This window comes from Narcine bancroftii, chromosome 7, assembly GCF_036971445.1.
Source record: "Narcine bancroftii isolate sNarBan1 chromosome 7, sNarBan1.hap1, whole genome shotgun sequence".
In the NCBI taxonomy this organism is placed as follows: domain Eukaryota; kingdom Metazoa; phylum Chordata; class Chondrichthyes; order Torpediniformes; family Narcinidae; genus Narcine; species Narcine bancroftii.
The window spans coordinates 83,664,956-83,681,761 of NC_091475.1; the positions used below are offsets into that span (position 1 = coordinate 83,664,956).

A 16,806-nucleotide genomic window follows, 5' to 3' on the forward strand; every position below is an offset into this window, starting at 1 on the left:
ACTCCCCCTCGCTCCTCCCCTCTCGCCGCACGCAAGCAGCCCGGTCGATTTCCAGCCAAACGCGCAGCAAACCAAACCCTCCTTTATCTCCTCCTCCTCCTCCCGACTTGCGGCCAAAGCCCGAGCTCTCCAGCCGAAGCAGTGGTTGGGGACGCGGCAGCGAGCGAGGCAAGCACTGGAAGTGAGCGAGAGGGTTGGGCAATGCCCTGCAGCGGGGTCCCCCGCTCAGCCCGGATTTCTCTGCTCCCTGGGACCCCCCAGCAATGGGCTGACTTTCCCCGCGCACCGAGAAATAGACTAGCGGCAGGAACTCTCCAAAGAAGGCCACGTTTTCAGTGCATCGCTTAATTTTTCAAGGAAGAAAGTTGCAATATTTTCCTTGCCCATTTTTTTTTTAGCTCATCTGTCATGAGCTAAAGCGAACTGGGTGCAAGATTGACTCTCCCCACCCTCCACCTCCAGTTCAAACCCTTGCATTAATCTTAGAGCACACGGGCTCGAGATTCTTGCATTTGACTTTTTTTTAAAGGTTGTAATAATTGTTCCCCCCCCAACAAAAAAACCCCGCAAGGATATCGACGTTGGTGGGTCGGTCGTTATGTAATCGCAAGCGATAGTGGACGGAGCCCTGACAATACAACGCCCGGGGCTTTCGGGAGATTGGGCAAATCACGGTAAAAGTGGGCTTCTGCATGGTGACAGCGATCGCTGGGAAGGAAATGGTCTGATGCCCTGCAAGGGTTTTTCAGTGACGCCCTCCTCCCACGTGTCATTCTTCAATAGCCGTAACTCGGGATCAATCGTCCGCAGCTGGGAGGAAGAAATAAGCCGCCCTTTGCAGAATGGAGCCTAGCAAGTGTAACCCACTGGGGTCGGAAGAAGGCAGCCGGCCTGAGAAGAGGTTTGCCCTATGGTACATGGGCTGCTCCACGCTGGACAGCCGGACCACCTTGCCCATGTTGCCCTGGCTGATGGCTGAGATTCGCAGGCGCTGCGAGAAGCAGGAGCAAGGGTCGTCCTTGGCTGCGCGGGAGGTCCTCCTCATTCTCAGCCCACCTCTGGTCAGGTGTGTGCCCCACGCCACCAGCAGTAACTCCTCCGTCTTCATCTTCGAGCACAAGGCGCAGCATATCATCCGGTTCATCCACAACAGTCATGACCTCACCTACTTTGCCTATCTCATCAGGACCCAGCCTGACAACCCCGAGACCGAGATGGCCTGCCATGTTTTCAGAGGCACTGACCCGAACCAGGTAGGTGACTGACTGCGAAGGACAAGCATGGCATTACATTTAACGTGTCAGAATTTCACTGCATCTATTGTAATTCTCTACATGACAATAAACCCTCATATCATGTGTCCCAGTGCATGCTGGTCGTGACCTACTTACTGTGGACACATATGTCCATTCACTGCCAAAAATACACAACTGGATTTTCAACCTGGCGTTGAAATGAAATAGTTCCTCCTCATGTAACGAAGAGAAATGTTTCAATGTAACTTATTTTAACAGCCACAAGTGCAAATGAAACACTTAATTGCAACTACAAGTTTCAGTGATGTAGAGGAAGAACATTTTATGAGGGATCTTTTGTACAAAAGTAAATGAAGTTATTCGACTGACTGTTTCCAAGTTGTTCCACGAAACACAAACAAATGATCAAATGGTTATTTTTTTTGTAGAAATAGATCTTCCTTCAGTACAATGGCACAGAACATATTTGCTGCTTTGCGGTGTGGATTATTTTGATATCGTTAGTTAATCATTGCCAAACAAATTTACACCAAAAAAAAATATGCAAAACAGTTTTGTATAAATCAACCATTCTCAACCTTTTCTGTTTGGACTATGGCCCCCTGAGGACTATTTTGAAAATTTATGGGCCCACTTTCCCTGTGAAGCAGTCAAGTTTGGGTTTCTTCCGTACTTCTCTCCTACCAACTTCATTAAAAAAAGCCATAAATTAAGATCTATGTTACCTGAGGTGAAAAGAAAAACTCAGGTAATGTAAGTATGCTGTAGTCCCCAGGCGGCCATAGGGTCCCCATTGAGAATGGTTGGTATAAATCATTAATGCATCCTTAATATTTGGGGGGTGTGTGTGTGTTAATGTACATATGCGTGCATATATTTAAAAAATGAATTTAGATGTACTCCTCCTAACATCACTTTATGTCAAATGACCGGTGCACCATTGTACTTTTTCAATTAAAAACTTAAAGTTTGAGCATTTTAGTGAACTGTGAAGAAATTAGAAACAGCTAGCATTACATTAAATGTTAAGTAAAAACCAAGTATAAATGTAAATTACTTCGGGAAATCGAGTTTAAAGTTTGTTGAGACTAACTCTTGATAGTCATACCAGAAATAATTGACCAAGATCAGGTGAGTTGGACTGTGTGCAAAACCTTTGCAAAGTTCTGGTATTTTGTGGAGAGTTCTAAACTGTGTTCTTGGCATTGAGATTATTTCCAGCACTTATACTGGTGTAGAATGATTATATTGTTCACTACTTTGCTGTGGGTTTTAAACCCACAGGTGAAAGCTAAATAGCTGGCATTCTGTGTGAGAAGGAATAATGATGGAGTACAGAGGAGTATGTCCTCATTGCAAGCAGCCAGTGAGAATTGGTGTACTGTACCTGGGTATGTGAGACTGAATTGAGACACGGTGTACTTGTGTGCATAGTATACCAAGATTTTATCCCCAGTTTAATTTGATATCAGTCAATGAAAAATACTGTTTACATTTGGTTAGCTTAGTTTTCTTTGTCAATTGCCAGCACTTTTTGCAAAAACATAATTTTCTACTTCGTAATGCATGAGAATTATCCTGAGTGAAGTGTTCAAAGATTTTAGAATGGCAAAGGTAACACAGTGGAGCTGTTCGATTCCAGCTCTGCAACTGATGTCTAACTTTGAATCTAAAATTAGGATCCATCGGTAGCAGCAGTGTGTCAGAATGGAATTCCGTAATGTTGTACTATATTTGGAAATGGATTGCATTAACACTGCCTGTGAAACAAAGTGTTTTCTGTACTTTTCCATTGAAACATTTATACAATCTAATTCTGAACACACTGTGTTAGTTGCCAGATCTCTAACTTTGGAATGGTGTAATATTGCTTTCTCTGTATAGTGTAGTTTACATCCAATATAACAGCTCATTACTCTTTTATATACAGTATAAAGTTCTAAACAGTATTGGCAATGTTTGCAATTCAGTACAAGAGCCCTTAGTTTTGATAACTGCATCCGGATTTAAAGGTTTGATTATGATCTCAAGTCAAGTCAAGTCACCTTTGTTTATTGTTCATTCCATGCTCACATGGTAAAGAGGAGATGGCATTTCTCCATGCACCATTATTTACAACAATATAAGTTAGAGCAGTTAAACACATTCAAAATATTAAGGCTTGTGCATTAACAGTCCATGAAACCCTATCGTGAAATGTTTGGGGAATTCAGGATCTGATGGCTTGGGAGAAAAAGCTGTTGCCCGATCTGGATGCAGAGATCCGGGTGCTGCAGTACCCCACCCCCCCAGCACTCTTGAAGTCGACAACCATTTCTTTTGTTTTTTTTTAAAGTTCAGATACAGGTTGTTGGCTCTGCATTAGTCTGTTAGTGACTGCACCTCATTTCTGCATCGCTGAATCCTCATTCTTACTAATAAGGCCCACCACGGTCGTGTCGTCAGCAAACTTGATGATATGGTTTGAGCTGTGTTTAGCTGCACAGTCATGGGTCAGCAGAGTGAACACAGATTAGCGCACAGCCCTGGGAGGCCCCAGTACTCAGTGTGATGGTCTTGGAAGTGCTGTTACTGATCCGCACTGCCTCAGGTCTCCCCAACGGGAAGTCAAGAATTCAGTTGCAGAGGGGAGGTGTTTAGACCTAGTAGGCTCAACTTCCTTAAACCGTACTGAGGTATAATTGTGTTGAATCCCGAGCTGAAGTCGATAATCAGCAGTTGAACATATGAGTCCTTATTTTCCAGGTGGTTGAGGGCTAGATGGATGGAGGGTGGTGGCGATGGCATCATCTGTAGAGCAGTTGGATCTGTATGCGAACTGCAGGGGGTCCAGCAGACGACTTCTTCGGCACGAGAACAATGGTGGTGGCTTTGAAGCATGTTGGGAACATGGCGCTTCTCAGGGAGATGCTAAAGATGTTAGTGAGAACATCTGCTAGCTGAACCACACAACCCTCTGTCAAGAATTTTATCTGGTCCAGCAGCTTTCCATGGGTTGACCTTGCTTTCACATCGGCCTCTGCAAGACACAGCACCTGATCATTTGGAGGAGCGGAGGTCTTCTTCGCTGCTACGTCATTTTTCACCTCAAGCGCGCGTAATCGTTGGAAGGAAGGCATCACAGATGGTATAGTCTTGTGGTTGGTGATATCTTGGATGCCCTTCCATGTGCATTGTGTGTCCTTACTGTCCAGGAAGTGACTGTGAATGCACTGGGCATGCTTTGCTTTGCTTTGCTGATGGCCGTAGACAGTTTGGTTCTTGCAATAGCTAGGGCTACCTTGTTGTCTGGTTTGAAGACCATGTCTCAGTTCCTGAGTAGCATATGCACCTCCTCTGTCATCCATGGCTTCTGTTTGGAGCAGGTTATGATGATCTTGGACACAGTGACATCATCCAAACACTTACTGATGTAGCTAGTCACTGATGTTGTATACTCCTCCAGATTGATGCTACTGGTTGCTGCATCCTTGAATCTAGTTTACCAACTAGGTCAGGATCACCCAGAGGGTTCTGTTAATTAATCACTGCCATTCAATGCATCAGTGGATTAAAACTAATCATAGTGCATTCCTACTCGAATATATCTGATGTGAAAATTTTGCAAGATATATGAAGACTTGATAGTTTATAAGATGCTGTAATAACTTTGAATCAGTAAAGTGATGCCTATGAATATCTCATTTGAGATACAGGGAGAGGACTCCGTATCCGAAATGCTTGGGACCAAATGTTTTTTGTTCTTTGGATGTTTTTGGTTTTTGGAACAATGAAACTAAGAAGCACAGTAGCATCAGCATAATGCCGGTCCCGATACCTCCCCACCGTCAGCAGTCTCGACCCCTCTCCACCGCCGCTGGTCCCAACACCGCCCCACCATCACTGCTGGTCCCGACACCTCCCCCAATGCCGCCACGGGTCTCCGACACATCCCCCCGCCGCTGGTCCCCGATATCTCCTACCTCCACCAGTGAAAGTAAAAGTTTGAAAACCACTGTTTTAATCGTACCTATTTGACTCATTATGTGCAGGGTTTCATAACTCCAAAGGATATGGGCCAAAGACTATTTTTCTCAAACAAAATATTTCAGTAACAATTGGGCCTAGAGCAGTGATTCTCAACCTTCCCTTCCCACTCACATCCCACCTTAAGCAATCCCTTACTAATCACTGTACACCGATGGCTTAGGGATTACTTAATCCCTAGGCCATCCCATGTGAGTGGGAAGTAAAAGATTGGAAAACCACCATATTACAGCAAATGATCGCTTTGAATCTGGAATGAAATGAAATGTCTTTCATTTATTGTGCAGAGCCAAGATTCACCAAAATAGTTTCTGTTGTTTTCAGTTCTGAACTCCTTTTGAGTTCTCCAACAGGCATACTATTGCTTTTGGTTAAAATCATTTCAAGAGTAAATCTTTGTTGCACAGTTCGAATGCATCAACAGGTGGAATGATACTGCCTGTGGTTGGTGAGGGCCAGAACCACACTGGCATAATCCCAGTAGAAACTGAATTGCTTCCATGTGTGAGTAATTCACCAAAGTCTGCAGTGATTGAGGTAGAAACACAATGCTGGAGAAACTCAGCAGGTCATACCGCGCACTTTATATAACAAAGATAAAGATACATACCCAATGTTTTGGGCTTGAGCCCTTCATCAAGGTATAGGCAAAATGTATGCAGGTGTCTGGATAAAATAGCGGGGAGAGGAGCACAGGTATGAGATAATAGATTGATAAGGGAGGAAGGACACCACAGAAAACGGGAGGGGGCATCGATCTGTGAATGGAAAGGGAAGGGTGGTGGAGAGCTGGAGGAATGGAAACCAGGATAGGGAAGAGAAGGTGAACTAGTGGTCGAGTAGTAACTGGAGAAGTCAATGTTATTGGCAACCAGTTTGGGAGTGCTGAGTTGGAAAATTAGGTGTTGCTCTTCTAATTTCTGGATGGCCATAGTTTGGCTGCATGAGGGCATGGACAGACATGTCTGCATGGGAGCAGGACATAGAATTGAAATGGTTGGTCACTGGGAGATTCCTGTCATTGGTACTGACAGAACAAAGGTGTTTCGCGAAGCAATCTCCTCGTCTACATCTAGTTTCTCCAACGTAGAGAAGGTGGGATGTAATCGATGATTCCTGCAGATTTGCAAATGAAGTGTTGCTTCTCTTGGACAGACTGTTTGGGACCCCAGAATGGTGGTGAGGGAAGAGGTGTGGGTGCAAGTGTGGAATTTCCTGTGGTCACAGGGGATGGTGCCAAGGCGGCAGTTAATGGATAGGGATAAGTAGAAGAAGAGGTCACAGAGGGAGCCGACCCTACAAAAGGCAGAGATGGGAGGAGAGATGAAAATGTGTTTGGAGGTGGGATCATATTGTAAATGATGGAAATTGTAGAGGATTATATATGGATGTGCACCCTGGTGTGGTGGCAGGTGAGGATGAGGGTAATCCTGTTCTTGTTGCATCCTGGGGCAGAGGGGGCCAGGGCAGATGTGTGGGAAATAGATGAAATGCGGGTAAGGCTGAGTTGATAGTGGTAGAAGGGAAGCCACATTTTTTGAATAAGGAAGGCATCTCAGATGATCTGGACTAGAAGATCTCTCCTTGGGAACAGATGCGATGGAGACGGAGGGATTGAAATAAAGGAATAGAATCCTTGCATGAAACTAGATTTATAGAAGTGTAGTTATGGGAGCTGGTAGATTTGTAAAAAATGTCTGTTGAAAGTTTATCTCCTGTGATGGAGCCAGAGAGATCAAGAAAAGGGAGAGTGTTGGCAGAGATGGACCAAATGAACTTGAGACTGGGGTGAAAGTTTGCAGCAAAGTGAATAAAGTTGACAATCTCATCATGGTGCATGAGGCAGCACCAATGTAGTGGAGGAAGAGTTGAGGAGCCTTGCCTGTGTAGGGTTGCAGCGTGGATTTCTCCTCAAAGCCAACAAAAAGGCAAGCATAGCTGTGACCCATATGGGTAGACATGGCTACTGTTTTGAGTGGGAGAAAGTTGGATGAGTCAAAAGAGATGTTATTGAGGATAAGAACAAATTTGACAAGGTGGAGGAGGGTGGAAATGGAGAGAAACTGGTCTGTTGTTAAGAAAGAAACAAAAGGCTTTGTGATCTTCGGTATTGTGAATGGAGATGTAGAGAGATTGGATGTCCATAGTAAAACTGAGGCAGTCAATTTCAGAGAATTGGAAGTTATTGAAGAGATGGAGGGCACGTGAGGTATCGTTGATGTAGGTAGGGAGAGACTGGACAGGGAGGGGGGAAAATGGAGATGAGGGAAGATGATGCTAGTTCAGTGGGGCAGGAGATGGGGAAACAATGGGCCAACCTAGGTAATTGCAATTTTGTATCTTTGCTAGGAGGTAGAACCAGGCACTGTGGTAATGGGAAACAATGAGGTTGGAGACCTTGGGAGGGCGATGACCAGAAGTGCTGAGATTAGAGATGGTACATGAGATGATGGCTTGATGTTCTTTAGTAGGATCCTGTTGAATGGGTAAGTAGAGGAGGTGTCTAAGAGCTGTTGTCTAGCTTCAGTAAGCTAGAGGTCAGTGTGCCAGACTACAACAGCACCACCCTTGTCTGTGGGTTTCATAGTGAGGTTGGGATTTGTGCGGAGAGTGGAGGGCAAAGGATTCAGAGGAGGTGAGATTAGAATAAAGGAGGGGAGTGGTGAAGTTGAGATGGTTGCTGTCTCAGCTGCAGTTGGAAATGTAAAGATTTAGAGTTGGCAGATGGCCAGGATATGGTGTCCATGAGGAGGAAGAAGGCTTAAGGTGGGAAAAGGGGTCTTCAATGGGTGGGGGGGGGGGGAAGAATCATGGTGGAAGACGTGAGCAGAGAGATAGAGATAACAGGTGTGTGGACCTCATTGAGGTGTGGATGAAGGGGGACTAAGGTGAGGTCTCAACTGAGGACAGAGTATTCCGCTCTGAGAGGGGAAGGTCAGATGGGATGATAAGGACCAAGAGTGGAAGTCAGTGTGGTGGATGATGTTTGGGGAGGAGGGTAGGAGAATCAGGGGGGAGGTGAAGGGATGGGGATGTCAGAGGGAGAGATGTGGCATTTCAGAGGGTAGAGGTGGTAGGTAGGGGAGGTTAGAGGGTAGGGGTCAGAGGCAATCACAGAAGTTTGGGTCTGATGGTTGTGGGGGGTTTAAGAAGGGGGGAACTCAAGGGAGGAGTTTGGGGTTGAATTGGGAGAGGTGTGAGGGTTATAGAGAAGGGTAAGGAGTGGAGGTGGGAGGGATGAGCCTGTAGGATCCAGCAACGGAGGTATCCGACATATCAGCCTTGCTGAGGTTGGTATGAGAGCTTCCATTTGCTTAATAATGTGTTTCCAATATAGAAAATGATCAGAACAGTTGATATGTTCCAAGCAAGTTCAGTGTAATGGAAAACCACACTGTTCAAAGCATTATTACAATGCACTTTAATGGAATACATTCCAATCCTCTGAAGGGGATACAAAAAACTGATCTTTATTGTTTATTTAAGAAAATATTTGTCTAATGCTGATGTCTAAATTTAAAAAGACTTGCGTCAAATCGGCCACATGAGACTTTCACCAAATTTACATCAATACCACCGCGGGATAGTGCTGGGAGCCCCATCACAGTGGGGACAGCAATAACTTTCAACGCAGCCACTTTCTCTATTCCACAGCAAGTTCCAGGGGGTTCCCTCCACACAAACTGTTCAGTGGTTTGGTCTGCCACACCTGAGCAGAAATGGGGGAAAAAAAACCCAGATTCCCATCAGTGTAAGGCAGTGTGCCTCAGGACAGTGCAGGGAGCCCGATCACAGCGGGGGCAGCAATAACTTTCAACACAGCCACTTAACTCTCTCTATTCCACAGCTCAGTGCCAATATTTCAAAAATTTTATAGTAGAGTCTTGCAGAGTATTATGAGGTGGTTCAAATAGCAACAACAATAAAACTTTAACGACGCAAGTTTAAAACTGGGTCGGAAATTTCAAACCGCGTTACATGAAAACCTGCGCTTTTCAAAGCCGTGTTATACAGGGTATGCCTGTACTTGGCCAATTTATATGGTCATAGTTAAATTAGAGGAACGACGCCTGATTTTCCATCTGGGCACTCTCCAGCTGGATGGTATTAACATCGACTTCTCTGGTTTCTGCTAACCTGCTCTCCTTTCCCCCTCCCCTTCCCTCCCCCACCCCTTCACTCTCTATTCACCCAGCCATCCCTCCTCCTCTTGCTTGCTGCTGTGCCCTCTCTCCCTTCTCCACCTATTTCCTCCTACCACCCCTCTCCCCTTTACTCTTTTATTCGGGCACCTGCTGACATTTTTCCATACCTTCATGAAATAAAGCACACTGTTTGACCTTCTGAGTTTCTCCAGTATTGTGTTTTAACTTTTATTTAAACAAATTGTATGTCAGTTGATCTTGGATAGTGACAGGACTGAGATGCATTCAACAAGAAACCATGGTCTCCATGAGCTACCTAATAAGAATGCCAAATGAGTTTGTCGTTTTGATATAACTGATGCATTTTCTGTATTCTGATGATTGTTGGTCTTCACTTTTATTGTCCAACTCAATCTATACTTTGCGATTACTGTCTGTTATTTGATTGGCATCCTTCATTTTTCTCTTTACATTCACCTTTTGAATTTTACTTTTTTGTTTGAATACTATATAGTCACCACATCCCCCAACCATGTTTGAGAGATGAAGTGGAAAGCTCTTTTCCCATTTTGTCTCATGCTGAACTTAATTTGAATTGTAAAAAAGTTTTATTGGGCTTTCTGATTTATTGATGTTCCCTCTAATTATTTCATTTCCCTATGGGATGTTCTAATTCTCTTTTTATTACCACTCAGTGGTATGCATGTGAAGGAATGCTGAAAGGAGTAACAAATAAGCTCTGTGGCCTTCCATCTTGTATGATCATTATGTTCTCATTCTGAAGAATGATTCCACTTTCTCCAGCACATTTCCTTTTGAAGTGGTGGGAGCTAATCACTGTGTGCATAGGATTGAAACATTTTACATCATCAACTGTATGAATCATGAACAATGCAAATATGCAACATCACATGTTTGGAGAAACATAGGTGTATCTAGGGTGACCAGAGCTCCCGACGCCCGACTCTGAACCCTCCCCTCGGCCTACACCAGAGCTCCTGATGCCTGACTCTGAACCCTCCTCTGTCCCCTGTTGGAGCCAGGGCTGAGGAGGGTGTGCGCTGAAGGATGTGTTTGAGCGTGGGCTTCGGCATCTTCCAGCTTCTCTCCCACTGGTTGCTTTGCGCCGAGAGTCACCTTTCCGCTGACGGTAAAAGAGGGTGCCTGCGGGGATAGTGACAGCCACTCAACAGCTTTAACTTTGGCCACTCTGGCCTGGGGAACGCTGATCACTGCTTTCATTCAGCAAATGCTGGCCTTTGAGGTCAGCAGAGGGTTTTATTTAATTGAAATGACTGTCATGTTTTTTAAGGTGTAGATTATTTTCCAATATCTCAATATACCCAACATAATGTTGGATGTAACTATTTTTGGGTTCTATAGCAGTGAGGACAGGTAGGGAAGGCAAAGTAGATGGTAGGGCGGTAGCGAGGAATGTTTGCAGGGTGAAGAGCTGAAGCAAGTAAAATAACAGGGAAGGTGAAATTTCAGTGCTTGCCATAGACGCTATTTTCCCAAGATATGTCACTGGTTGAAAAGGTATCCATGAAACACCATTTTCAAGAAAAAAAATAAAAGGAAATGCATCAGTTGGAACTTAATTTCCAGTTGGTGAAAGGTGAGGTTGGAGAAAGAAAGTCCTGCAGCAAAGACTTGATAGGCTGAGTGGCCTTCTTCCCTGCACCAGCAATTCCATGATTCTAATTACCACTACTTGGAATGCATGGCTAAGTAAGATTTTGGACTGAATTAAGAAAAGGTTGCATGATTTCACTGAGATGCAATGGGAGTTTGATGGGACAAACTGAATAACCATGTTTATTTATCTTGTGTACTAGTTTCGGTAACTTAAAAAAAAACATGAGCATCAACTTAAAAGCAAAGTCCCTTTGTACAATCTTGTGCAGTAGCGAATTGTTATAAATGCTGTCTTGGATTGAGGTGAAAATGTACTTCTCCACTGTCTTCAATTTCCCCAGCAACAACTGCTCCTGCTGCCTTTCTACATAGTTTCAAGATTTCTTCTTCTTCCCTTTGACCTTGTCTCAAACAAAATCTGTGTTTAGTTCCCAACATGTGAAATCATTGGGCTTAGAGATCCTTTTGCACCAGCAGTCACTTTAAGTCATTGTCATAGAACATTACAGCACAGAAACAAGCACCTTGGCCCTTCTCGTCTGTGCTGACCTATTTTTCTGCTGAGTCCTACTGACCTGCACCTGGACCGTATCCCTCTATAACCACTCCCTCCATGTACCTGTCCAAATTTTTCGTAAATGTCAAAATTGAGCCTGCATATACCAATTCAGCTTGCAGCATGTTCCACATTTCCACCATGCTCTGTGTGAATTAATGTTCCCTTTAATTTTTCCCCTTTGTCCTCTAGTTTTCCCCATGTCCTCTAGTTTTTTTTTAATCTCACCTAACCTCAGTGGAAAATGCTTGCTTGCATTTACTTTATCTTTCCCCCTCATAATTTTGTATACCTCTATCAAATTTCCCCTCATTCTTCTGCAATCCAGGGAATAAAGTCCGAACTTGTTTTGCCTTTCCATGCAGCTTAGTTCTTCAAGGCCTGACACAGTCCTTATGAATCTCCTCTGCCTTCTTTCAGTCTAATTGATATCCTTCCTATAGACTCTGCGCCAGTTTCTTGAGTAGACACGCATGCAAAAAACACCATTTAAGCTCTCGCCATCTCCTTTGGCTCCATACATTGCCGACCACCCTGCTCTTCAAAAGAAGCAATTTTGCCCTATACTATCATTTTGGTCTTAATATGCCTGTAGAAGCCCTTTGGATTTTCCTTCACCTTGTCTGCCAAAGCAACCTCATGTCTTTTTTTTAGCCCTTCCAATTTATTTCTTAAGATTTTTTTTGTTGCATATTTTATACTCTTCAAGTCCCTCTGACACTGTACAAAGATTTATTGCTGCTGTTGGATGATGATCATGTCCGAGTGCCTCTTTGCATTGTGTGCTTTATACATAGAGCAAGCATAAGTAACTTCATGATGCAATAATTACACAATAAATAGGACACATAACTGTGCATATTGCAATTAAATTTCCAGGTCAACTATTGAAGAGATATGTTAAATATTTGAAATAGGAATACAGTGCTGGAAATAGCCAGTGAGCCATGGTATTATTTCATATTCTGTTGAGGTAACTTGAAACCCACTTGTACGAAAATTGAATTTTCCATAGATGTTCTACTTTTTATCCACCTAGTTCTCTTTTCTTACACTCCCTTCCTTGACCTGGTTTCATCTTCCCTGTCATCTCCTCCCCATCTGGATCCACCTAGCACTCACCAGCCTCTTTATCCCCCCCCCCTCACAACCTCCATCTATTCTCTCGCTCCGTCATCTATTGCCCAATTGATTCCACCTATCAGCTGCCAGCTTCTATTACCAATATTCTCACCCCTCATTCTGTTACATACTGGTAATCTTTCTCCTTCTTTCTCAGCCCTGATGCAGGGTTGTGACCCAAAATGTTGTCAAGACATCTTTTCTATTCCACAGACCCATTGAGTTCTTCTAGCATTCTGTTTTCTGGACCACAGCCTCACATGGCAAGGGTACAGGCCTAACATAAAAGGTGCGAACTATTGACAGAGAAACACCAAGTTAAAGATCCACCACAGCAGTTTGCATTGTAAAGCGAATAAATTTAGATTACGAAAAAGGCCTGATTTCAGTGATGGAAACTTTGACTATTTTCACCAGAGACAATCTTGGGAAAGAAATCAGAGATCCTTATCTGGCCTGAAAAGTTTGTGTCTCTAGACCCACCAATGTTGTGGATTCTTAGCTGCCAAATAAAATCTCCTGGCAATTAATTTAGTTTAGAGAAAAATTAGAGATGGATTATAAATGCTATCCCAGCCAATGGTGTCCACAATCAGTTAATGAATTAACTGGTGAGTGATAGGTGGATCTCTTGAGAGTAAACCAGGAGTTGATCAGAGAAACTTTTGGCCACGAAGGTTAACCCAGTTTCTTACTTTAATGATGCTACCTGATCTACTGTTTCCTGTAATTCTGTGATTGAAACGTCATCTGGTCATCCTGCGGCAAAGCAACAGGAAGGCACAGAGTCCAGAGAAAATAGCATGTGCAAAGGTAAAAGAGATATATCTATTTTTTTATATGTAAAACATCTGTCATCTACAATTGTCTGAAAAAATGTATGTTTCCTGTAGCCATCAGTTGTGTTTAAGAGTGGAGTTATTTGTTCAAACCAATTACTTGGTTCAAATTGTATCTCTCTGACTGCCAGCATGCCCTGCCTGTGATTATTTAATTGTGCCATCCATTAAATTCAATGCTGTATTGATATTATTTAATTTTTAGCAACACAAGAATTTATCAGATAGAGAATGATTCATGTTTGTAAAACTGATTGAGAAATTAAAACCCTGATGTAAATAAGGATTATTTCAAATGAACAAGTGGGGAATATACAGAATTAAATTGTTTAGTATCTTGTGTACCAAGTTACTCTGAATTGATTTGCATGGCATCCAGGCAAGTTAACCTGTCTTGAGCTCACAGTGAGATGCTGGATGAAGTCAATGGGATAGGCAGCATCCATGGGTAGAATTAGGATGATAAAAGTTGCAAAAGGAACTCTGGAAAAAACAGTAAAGGAACAGGTGTGGAAGTGGGACTGATTGAATTGTCAGACTGAAATCTCTATCTTGATTTGCCCTTGCCAACTTTATTCCCTGCCCCATTTTGACAGGAATGCATTTCACTCTGCATCCACAGGCCTTCACTGACAGTTGTACTTCCAGACATTTTGCCCCACTCTATTGGAACACTCTCCAAAAATCTTTTTTTGTTCACCTCTCTGTAGAACAATATTGCGGAGACAAATACCATTCAAAACCCCTAGCCTCTGGTGGCTCTCTTGAGAGACCTACCAACTCCTTTGTCCATTTCCCCAAAACCCTTCCTGAAAATATTTGCCTTTGACTCCTTCACCAGTTGCAGAATTGTGCCACTTTATCTCAGAACAGTGCACCATGAAAATAGGCCCAACTTGTCTGCAGTGACCATTCCATATCATTTCATATCAACCTCATTGCCCAGCACTTGGATCACAGCCCCGTATGTGTACACAACTTAAATGGTCACCAAGATACTTCCGAAATGCTGTCAGTGACCCAAGCTTGGAGCAGTGCATTCCAGTTAGTTAGCACACTCTAGCTGATAAAAGTGCCCCCCAGTTCCTCTCTGAATCTCTTCCCCCCCCTTTTATCTAAACATATCTTTTGTTTTATCTTCCTCTGATGGGGAGATAAGTTTCCTGCAGTCTGCCTTATCTGCACCCTGTATAATTTTATGTGCCTCAATCATGTCCCCTCTTATCCTCTTCCATTCCAGGTCAAGCCTCTCCAGTCTCTCCTCATAACTGAACTGCTCCAGCCTTTTAGTTTGTTAGTGTCCGCACTTTACCCAGAACAGTAATAAAGCAGCGATATTTTCATTAACGTGAGAAGGATTTTAGGTTGTCGCAATGCAGTAAATTGATGTGATCTCATAGCAGCCAAATTCCAATTTTTCTTGGTGACATTGCCAAATAGGTTTAAAATGAGACTGCTTCAGAATTTCATTAAACACTTACTGGAAAAAAACCAATTTGGGCTTGTTTAAGCTGCATTACTGCTGATGCCTGTGTTGTTTTCAGGGCTAGATTCTCCTCCTCCTGCTTTCAAGTCTTCTCTCCCCACTGATTGCAACTTTTTTGAGTTTCTGTGGTATTGTTAACTTTGTTAAAACAAGCTTTAAAAAGCTTATACAGTGCTGAATCAGGCCCATTGGCCCATTGAGTCCATGTCAACCATCAAGCTAATCCTATGCCAATCCCATTTTATTATCCTCACATTCCTGCCAATTCCATGCAGAATCATTGCAAATTGACAATGTCACCTCCTCCATGCTGACTATCAACACAAGAGCACCCCAAGGCTGTGTGTTAAGTCCCCTGCTCTACACCCTGTACACATCAAGCAACTGTGAAGGCACACCAACGCCTCTATTTTCTAACTGATTTAAGAACATTTGGTATGTTGTTCAATATTCTATCAAAGTTCTACAAGTACATTGTGGAAAGTACACTGACTGGTTGCATCACAGCCAGGTTTGGGAATTTGACAACCAAGGAACACCGAAGGCTCCAGGAAGTAATAAATATAGCCAGGTGCATCACAGGCTCTGACCTCCCAGCCATTGAATGCATCCAAAAAAGCATTATGAAGGACACCATGTTGTCACCATGGTCACAACAGAAGGCCATTAACTCCAGGTTCAAGAACTGTTTTTCCAACAGCTATCAAGATTTTACACTAATCGGGTACTGCTCTGACATGACAAAGGGGTATTTGTTCTCTGGACAGTCGCTTTTTTTGCTCTAGGATACCGGAATATTTATTATCTATCTTTTTTGCATTTATTTTCTCTTTCTAATTCAGTAAAATATACTATTGTAGTTTATTTTTACAAAGTACCTATTCATCTGCAGTAAGTTTTGGTGCATATCTGCATTGTACAATGTGTATGATATAAAACTCATCACAATCATATTCCACCACTCATCAATGAGGACAATTTATTGTGGCCAATTAACTCACCACCCACAGGCCTTTGAGATGGGAGTTACTAGAGGAGACCTACATGGTCAGAAAGCAGACATGCAAACCTTACAAGTACTGCACCTGAGGTGGGGATTAAACCTGGGGGACAGGAGCTGTGAAGCAACAGCTCTCCCAGCTGTGCCACCCTGAAACCAACAGGTGATCACTTCATCTGCTTTTGCAAAGGCATTGCTAAATCTTGATTTGTGAGTTCAGGGTTAAATTCTTAATTCACCTCAAGAAAGTTCTGGCAGGAATGGAATCTCCTTCATTGCCACATGTGGCGGGGAAGACTCTGGATACAGCATGGGAAACTTGTGGAAAGTGCAGCCTGCTGTCAGTCATTCTGTTCTGTGCTTGGGGCGTGGGTCCCTATGTTGCGCTCTGCATTCTTGAGACCAAAAATATACGGTGAATTACGAGAAAACTTTTGGCCTGACACTGCAGTGTATTACTTCAGGTAAGAGATACTGGTTTTCAGATGAGGTACTGCATTAACAGCTTGTCTGCAGGATTGGTTAATGGGAAGGTTTCTACATTAAACCCAAAGGTTCTGGTTACTAACAAACCATATAATACAGTTAGTTTTCCACTTGGGGCAGATAAATCCTTTGATGCCATATTTCCCTTTGTGACATTGGCAATAACAGTCCTTCATTGGCTGTAAAATACTTCAGAATGTCCTGATCTAATAGGCGGCACGACAGAAATGTAAACCACACTTCTTTTGCAGC

At 43.2% G+C, this 16,806-nt stretch overlaps 1 protein-coding gene across 6 annotated transcripts in view; it reads left to right on the top strand.

Annotated features, from left to right (window-relative positions):
- The first annotated feature begins 87 nt into the window (after positions 1-87).
- tbc1d4 (TBC1 domain family, member 4) overlaps positions 88-16,806 on the top strand; it is a 240,678-nt gene continuing 223,959 nt past the window's right edge. For 2 of the 6 annotated variants that reach the window (XM_069890555.1, XM_069890556.1), the window contains exon 1: positions 89-1,253. In XM_069890555.1, coding sequence (XP_069746656.1) covers positions 843-1,253 — 411 coding nt within the window. In that variant the 5' untranslated portion in view covers positions 89-842. Of the gene's footprint in view, positions 1,254-16,806 lie in introns of all 6 variants that reach the window. The other 4 variants (XM_069890558.1, XM_069890561.1, XR_011341992.1 and 1 more) reach the window with 3 other exon arrangements.